General features: G+C 47.7%; 7 protein-coding genes across 7 annotated transcripts in view; 1 reads left to right on the top strand and 6 right to left on the bottom strand.

Moving 5' to 3' along the window:
- Window positions 1–506, bottom strand: part of LOC118428984 (uncharacterized protein C7orf50 homolog) — a 4807-nt gene extending 4301 nt beyond the window's left edge. Inside the window, exon 1 of the mRNA XM_035839317.1 lies at window positions 372–506. The gene's annotated coding sequence lies outside the window, so the exon portion shown is untranslated. The remainder of the gene's footprint in view (window positions 1–371) is intronic.
- Window positions 507–1020: 514 nt separating this feature from the next.
- On the bottom strand, window positions 1021–1631 carry LOC118429026 (late histone H2B.L4-like). The gene has a single exon (XM_035839368.1). The coding sequence runs from the start codon at window positions 1489–1491 to the stop codon at window positions 1126–1128; it is 366 nt and encodes a 121-aa protein (XP_035695261.1). The 5' UTR covers window positions 1492–1631; the 3' UTR covers window positions 1021–1125.
- Window positions 1632–1803: 172 nt separating this feature from the next.
- LOC118429014 (late histone H2A.2.2-like) lies at window positions 1804–2473 on the top strand. The gene has a single exon (XM_035839353.1). The coding sequence runs from the start codon at window positions 1957–1959 to the stop codon at window positions 2332–2334; it is 378 nt and encodes a 125-aa protein (XP_035695246.1). The 5' UTR covers window positions 1804–1956; the 3' UTR covers window positions 2335–2473.
- A 257-nt stretch (window positions 2474–2730) lies between these two features.
- On the bottom strand, window positions 2731–3587 carry LOC118429010 (histone H4-like). The gene has a single exon (XM_035839348.1). It carries the CDS (start codon window positions 3253–3255, stop codon window positions 2857–2859), a length of 399 nt encoding a protein of 132 aa, XP_035695241.1. The 5' UTR covers window positions 3256–3587; the 3' UTR covers window positions 2731–2856.
- Window positions 3588–3771: 184 nt separating this feature from the next.
- LOC118429023 (histone H2B-like) lies at window positions 3772–4317 on the bottom strand. The gene has a single exon (XM_035839364.1). It carries the CDS (start codon window positions 4273–4275, stop codon window positions 3910–3912), a length of 366 nt encoding a protein of 121 aa, XP_035695257.1. The 5' UTR covers window positions 4276–4317; the 3' UTR covers window positions 3772–3909.
- Window positions 4318–4458: 141 nt separating this feature from the next.
- On the bottom strand, window positions 4459–5399 carry LOC118429005 (histone H3). The gene has a single exon (XM_035839343.1). It carries the CDS (start codon window positions 5193–5195, stop codon window positions 4785–4787), a length of 411 nt encoding a protein of 136 aa, XP_035695236.1. The 5' UTR covers window positions 5196–5399; the 3' UTR covers window positions 4459–4784.
- A 77-nt stretch (window positions 5400–5476) lies between these two features.
- Window positions 5477–7058, bottom strand: LOC118428993 (late histone H1-like). The gene has a single exon (XM_035839327.1). The coding sequence runs from the start codon at window positions 6988–6990 to the stop codon at window positions 6451–6453; it is 540 nt and encodes a 179-aa protein (XP_035695220.1). The 5' UTR covers window positions 6991–7058; the 3' UTR covers window positions 5477–6450.
- Window positions 7059–7510: the final 452 nt, after the last annotated feature.

Genomic DNA, 7510 nt, shown 5'->3' with positions numbered 1-7510 from the left:
AGCCCCAGCTAAATCTTCCTGAGCTTTTTCCGCCCCATTAGGACCATTTTTTTTTCTCTCTCTCTCTCTCTCTTCTCCTTGTTCTTTTTCATTCGCACGCTCGCGTGGGTTTTGTTTTTCAGCATTTGACGACACATGAAGAAACAGAGTGTACAGATAGGTACAGGTCATAGAGCCATAACTAGAAGTTGAACAAATTATACGTCAAGCTATCAGAAAAGTTCGCAAATGCTGAAAAACGGGCTTTTCAGAAAGTAGATATACAGCCCCCCTCCCACAACATGCACTTCTACTGAGTAAGTAACAGTACTAGTGAAGTGTCCCCTCACACAGCGATAGATTGACGTTCCAACTAACCAAAAATATCTTACCTAAACCGCCGTACCGTTACCAACCTCTTTTCAAGGAATCCAGGGTTACGATAAATCTAGAGCTTCCAAGTCGCTTTTAGTACCAGTCCGCACATGCTTCCTCTACATTACTGGTAGCCATTTTGGACGAAATGACATCAATGCCCCCTGTTGGCTTGTTGCAAGACTGCATGAACAAATGCATGCAATAACAAATGCAAGCAGCAAACACGGCCTTGCCTAGCCTCCTGAGGCTTCTTGGTGCGCAGGTGTTGACTTTCTGGGTAAACACTGATTTGTGACTTTCAACTTTCACGAGCCAGGATATCAACTAAGGGATAGGAACTCAACGCCGCGCGCCTAAAACTCTACTCTACTCTAAAGTTACTTGCTAAGTTAATCAAAGCCAGTGTGACTTCCAGCTCCTTGGTTGTACGTTACCCATTCACTGTTTTTCACGTCTTCAATGCATGCACAGGATCCTAGGAGCCTGCTGGATTTTGCAGACTGCAATCATCATCATGATGGATACGAGAAACAAAACATATAAGACCAATAGAGTGTACTAGTAACCCCCTGCCTAACGCTAGAATGTGGCGGATATCGTGATCCAGCAGGTTATGCTACTGAAAGCTTGTGTTGTCTACGTACCAAAATTTAAGGTTAGTATTGCATGGAGCTACATACAGTGTCAATCTGGTGAAACAATACGGTTCTTTCTGGAAGATGTGGGTGGCCCTGAAAAGGGCCGGGGTATACTGGTCAGGCGGTCAGTCTACTTGGAGCTGGTGTACTTGGTGACGGCCTTGGTGCCCTCGCTGACGGCGTGCTTGGCCAGCTCACCAGGCAGGAGCAGACGCACGGCGGTCTGGATCTCCCGGCTGCTGATGGTGGAGCGCTTGTTGTAGTGAGCCAGGCGGGAAGCCTCACCAGCGATACGCTCGAAGATGTCGTTGACAAAGGAGTTCATGATGCCCATGGCCTTGCTGGAGACACCGGTGTCGGGATGCACCTGCTTGAGCACCTTGTAGATGTACACGCCGAAAGACTCCTTTCTCCTTCTCCTCCTCTTGCCTTTGGCCCCAGCAGGCCTGGCCTTACCGGCCTTCTTGGCGGCTTTTCCTCCTCCTTTGGGTGGCATAATTCTGTACTTTTCACATCAACTAGGATTAGATTGCACAGTGGGCATACTGTATTTATACAGAGAATTATGCAAATTTTCTGATACCAGGGTAGGTTGAGCGGACGTGGTAGGAAGCAGAATTACGAAAATAGCAAACGTTTCATTTTTCGTTGAGATTGTGGTAGAAAACATTACTAGCACATTATTATTTCTTGATTGATATCAAAACATCGCTAACACTTCACTTTATTTAATATAATCTCTATATACAGTATACACATTGCGGACCTGGCCGAGACCAAGCCTTGCAGAGACCAAGTGATAAAGCTCATACACTTTCGCTATTGGCTGAGGACGAAGGAAACTTGTGCTCCTATTGGTTACATAAATTGAGCCCTCGATCCAAATGCTTAGTACAAATAGTTAGAAACCGTTCCACCGGTCTACTTTCGGTTACAATCGCAAGTATCAAGAACCTAAACAATGTCTGGACGTGGTAAGGGAGGCAAGGCCCGTGCGAAGGCAAAGAGCCGTTCATCCCGTGCAGGGCTTCAGTTCCCTGTCGGCCGTGTGCACCGTTTCCTGCGCAAGGGCAACTATGCCGAGCGTGTTGGTGCCGGCGCCCCGGTCTACCTGGCCGCCGTGCTGGAGTACCTGACCGCTGAGATCCTCGAGTTGGCCGGCAACGCTGCCCGTGACAACAAGAAGACCAGGATTATCCCCCGTCATCTTCAGCTGGCCGTCCGCAACGACGAGGAGCTGAACAAGCTTCTGTCCGGCGTGACCATCGCCCAGGGAGGTGTGCTGCCAAACATCCACGCCGTGCTCCTGCCAAAGAAGGCTGCTTCCAAATCCAGCTAAATTCATCGCCTGAACCAAGACCCCGGCCCTTTTCAGGGCCACCCACTCACTCCCAAGAGAACTGTTGTTGATCACGCTCTGAAATGACCTTTAGAATGTTGACGGGCTAGGTACAGGTTGCTAATGCCGGTGTTAAGCTAACAGGATGGTCAATAATCTTCTTCAGGTGTACATAGGAACAACATCAAATTGAAATTTATCCGTTGCATTTAACAGTTTTAGTATAGCGATGCCCGTTTGACTCCCTTTGCCCGGCTATACTCCTTTGCCAGCTTTGATAATATCTCTAAGGCACTGAAAGGGTCTGCTTGGAGACTAACCTATTTGGTACGCATCGACAACTTTTCGATTCTTTATGTTTCATACTACACTATTTAGTGAACCCTCCCATGGCTGTGCAATGGCCTGTTAGTTAAAGTTGTGCATTTAACACCAAGTCGTGCTGACAGTTACGATACAATTCTTTAGGAGGATGTGGGTGGCCCTTAAAAGGGCCGGGGTCGTCGTTTGTAGTCAGATAATCTAGCCGCCGAAGCCGTACAGAGTGCGGCCCTGGCGCTTCAGAGCGTAGACAACGTCCATGGCGGTGACGGTCTTGCGCTTGGCGTGCTCGGTGTAGGTGACGGCATCACGGATGACGTTCTCCAGGAAGACCTTGAGGACGCCACGGGTCTCCTCGTAGATGAGACCAGAGATACGCTTGACACCACCACGGCGGGCCAGACGACGGATGGCGGGCTTCGTGATGCCCTGGATGTTGTCACGCAACACCTTACGATGACGCTTAGCGCCTCCCTTTCCGAGTCCCTTGCCTCCTTTGCCACGTCCAGACATTTTGATCAGTTGAGTGGAAGAATGAGGTCGGACGGGAGATTGGGATAATTTAAATGGATGTACGGACCTCGGCGGAACACTAAACATCTATGTGACCCAATCAGCAACCAGTGTTCAAAACTAGCCAATCAAGAATGAGACTGCCCGAACGCAGCAGACCGATACGTATCTCATATTCAAGCAGATGTTGGGGTTGAAAATCGTCACGTTCTCTGAACCAAACTCTGACCATGCACTCTCAACCAGACGTTGATGGGAAAATTGTGGCCTTTGCCATGTGCCGGTCCCACCACACAGAAAACGAGGAATATGATTTTAGAAACAATCTTCGTCACCGACGGCTGCTTGGAGAGTAACGTTACTAGTAGTTCGTTCGACCTGGAGTGCAGTCTACGTTCGTGGCTTGGCCTACCAGGTTTATTGTAAAAAATTGTCTAAAAAGTCAACTGGACTGATCTCAAAGCCGAGCCGAACATTAAAACAATACTTGTACATTTTAGTACATTTTAGCCCAGCTGAGCTAAGTACCATCGCAACCACACATACAAATACGTCGGGATAAGCATTAACGGGTATAAACATGTAGTCTGATGATATCCACTTAATATAACAAAATCGTCGAATGCATACATTCTTTGAAGTATTCTAAGCTTACTTAGATAGTGAACAAGACGGTTCTTTCTGGAAGATGTGGGTGGCCCTGAAAAGGGCCGGGGTATGCTGGTCGGGCGGTCAGGCAGTTTACTTGGAGCTGGTGTACTTGGTGACGGCCTTGGTGCCCTCGCTGACGGCGTGCTTGGCCAGCTCACCAGGCAGGAGCAGACGCACGGCGGTCTGGATCTCCCGGCTGCTGATGGTGGAGCGCTTGTTGTAGTGAGCCAGGCGGGAAGCCTCAGCGGCGATGCGCTCGAAGATGTCGTTGACGAAGGAGTTCATGATACCCATGGCCTTGCTGGAGACACCGGTGTCGGGGTGCACCTGCTTGAGCACCTTGTAGATGTAGACACCGAAGGTCTCCCTCCTCTTTCTCCTCCTCTTGCCCTTGGCTCCGGCGGGCCTAGCCTTACCGGCCTTCTTCGCAGCTTTTCCACCTCCTTTCGGCGGCATGTTCACTATCTTTGAATCGGATGTGAAGTGTATACCTATTGGGGCACAGCATATTTATACTCAATCGTATGCAAATTTTTGGATCACAGCGTTGTTGGTATTGCGGACGTGGTAGGAAGCACGACGGTCAACCGTCAAGCCTCAGAACCACATTGGATGTGTAAAATTTTCTGTAAATTACCTCACAACAAACGATGTTTGGAAGGTTAAAACATCGGCCGACCAGAAAAAGAAATAAATACGTTGTTCATCTGCATATAGCCTAATAATATGTGAAAGCCCATAATACCCGAGTCTGTACCCCACCTACTGATTTTTGGTTCACCTGGATATGCATGGTCCCACTATTGGACCCTACTGTGATATACGCTTTACAGAAATAGAAACACAAGAACTTAACGTGAGTTTAATCAGAAAGCACGCAGTGGCAAAAGGTGGACAACATAGTTCTTTCAGAGGATGTGGGTGGCCCTGAAAAGGGCCGGGGTTAGTTCGTTCAGGGTAGGTGTTTAAGCACGCTCGCCACGGATACGACGGGCCAGCTGGATGTCCTTGGGCATGATGGTCACACGCTTGGCGTGGATGGCGCACAGGTTGGTGTCCTCGAAGAGACCGACCAGGTAGGCCTCGCTAGCCTCCTGCAGAGCCATGACGGCAGAGCTCTGGAAGCGCAGGTCGGTCTTGAAGTCCTGGGCGATCTCCCTGACCAGGCGCTGGAAGGGCAGCTTGCGGATGAGCAGCTCGGTGGACTTCTGGTAACGACGGATCTCCCTAAGAGCCACGGTGCCGGGCCTGTAACGATGGGGCTTCTTGACACCTCCGGTGGCCGGGGCGCTCTTGCGAGCGGCCTTGGTGGCCAGCTGCTTCCTGGGGGCCTTGCCTCCAGTGGACTTACGGGCGGTCTGCTTGGTACGTGCCATCACTGACGGTCTGACTCGATGTTTGCAACGAGAAATGATTACGAACCTGCCGCGTCATTTTTATACGTTATTGTAGCCTGTACAACGATAAATCTGATTGGTCAGAACCTTTGGTGTGATTGGCTCAGAAGTAGAGCACTCTGATTGGTTGTCGATCCAGTGACGACTTTCACCAGGCCAGACTTTCACTTTTGTCCCTGAGACTCATTTGACGCCAGAAAAGAACCTCTTTGAAAAGAATGATTAGAAGCAAAGTTGATTTTTACCTCCTTGATATTAAATAGAAATAATAAAAAATCTTGGGTTTTATTTATCTTACCCAGTGTCATGTCCCCTTGTAGTATTTCTTAGTTTGATTTATCTCCCTGTATTAGGAGACCAAAAATATGAATTCCACAAAAAATGATAAAACGTGAAAAAACCTGTCAAATGGAACAAGAAATAGAGAAATGTTTTTGGGATGAACCAGAAGTGGTCGGCCAATTTGATCTAAGCATTGTATGAAGATAGATATGAGCCCTTTTTTGTTGTGGCATAAACTCATGGAACAAGTATATACTGAAAGCAACAGTGCAAAAATGTCAAAGGAGTAATAATAAGAATCAAAAGAGAAAAAGGCTGAATAGGTATGTAAATGAATACCCTGGTTACCAAACCCCAGCCCGATCTCAAAGTATATATCGTGCAGGAAAGGTATTTTTGAGGTTGGTGTATGGTATCCAGGCTAGTAATTGAACTCTCCCTGGAAAATTTTCAGCCTATTTGACAAATTACAATTATTATTTATCCAGCCGTATTATAGCCATAATACGGCTGGATACCAGGCTAATTATTACTGTCCATGCAAGGGGCCTTGTTTTCGATAATTCCAAAGGAGGGCCAAGTTTTTTCGTCGATTTTTTCTGCTACGAAAAGACTTTTTTTAGTAATCTGATGGTAACTGGACTTGTACCAAGGAGGTTGAAAAAACCTCCTTGCATCAAGGACGTTATATAATAACTCTACTCTACTCCACTCTTTCAGCACAGGGGACACGCCCCCAAAATAAATGTACACACAACATGGTCAGGACGTCAAGATGAAGCTGTTCAGATCTGTACAGAAACTAGAGACATCATACAGAGACTATTGAGAATCGAATGTAATATAACATGAAGACGGTGAAGAACTACAGTACAGTACATGAATGATACAGCACTTTCTGGATGAAGTGGGTGGCCCTGAAAAGGGCCGGTATGTTTTGGTCGTTCACCGCTCACTTCTTGGCAGCCTTCTTGGCGGGCTTCTTTGCTGCCTTTTTGGCTGGCTTCTTCGCTGCCTTCTTTGCAGGTTTGGCCTTCTTTGCAGCTGGTTTCTTGGCTGGCTTGGCTTTCTTCGCTGCAGGTTTCTTTGCCTTCTTCGGGGACTTCTTTGCCTTTGGCTTCTTGGGCTTGGCAGCCTTCTTCACCTTTGGCTTCTTGGGCTTAGCTGCCTTCTTCACCTTTGGCTTCTTGGGCTTAGCTGCCTTCTTCGCTGCCACGCTGATTTTGAAGGAGCCGGAGGCACCAGTACCCTTGGTTTGGATGAGGGTCCCGCCGACGACCATGCTCTTCAGCGACCGTTTCAGGACATGGCCCTGCTTCTCCACGTCAAACTTGTAGTTGGCCGCCACGTACTTCTTGATGGCTGCGAAGGAAGAACCATTGCGTTCCTTCAAGGATTCGATCGCAGCGGTGATCATGGTTCGGCTTGGTGGATGAGCCGCAGGAGCCTTAGGCTTCCTGGGCTTAGCGGCCTTCTTCGGAGCGTCAGACATTTTCACGGAGGTGATAGGTAATGCTCTGATAGTCTAGCAGAGTATTGCTGTGTGACGCGATCAGCTGTTGTATATACACGTAGTGCGGACCTGCTAGGAAGCAACCCGGATTTCACATTGAGTGCTACGGGAAAATGGCTTCCCGAGTCTCTATCTGTGTTTGTGTGCCCAACTTGGAGCAGCGTTCCTGAGCTTATAAAGAGAACCAGACCAACGGAGATGATAAAGATTCATAGCTAAGGGTATGGTACTTCTGTCCTATATGACTTTCTATGTGTGTGTTGGTCTTGGTGGAAATAATTTACCTGTTTGTAAAGAGATAACACTTCTTGAAACCGGTACCTTGTGAAAACTGGCGTGTCGTTACAAAATAACTGGTTTGGACGGGTTACCTAATACTTTTATAAAGAAACAAAACTATTAGGACTTCAATGCTATGAAAATTTAAGTCTCTTTACATTCCATTGTGGTGAAAATCACGACAAAAGTAGAGGACCTCGAACACATTTGAGAAGTGTCA

The sequence above is a fragment of the Branchiostoma floridae genome, chromosome 13 (genome assembly GCF_000003815.2).
Source record: "Branchiostoma floridae strain S238N-H82 chromosome 13, Bfl_VNyyK, whole genome shotgun sequence".
NCBI classification, from domain to species: domain Eukaryota; kingdom Metazoa; phylum Chordata; class Leptocardii; order Amphioxiformes; family Branchiostomatidae; genus Branchiostoma; species Branchiostoma floridae.
The sequence above is the reverse complement of the archived record's forward strand: the minus strand, read 5'-3'. Positions and strand labels throughout refer to the sequence as shown.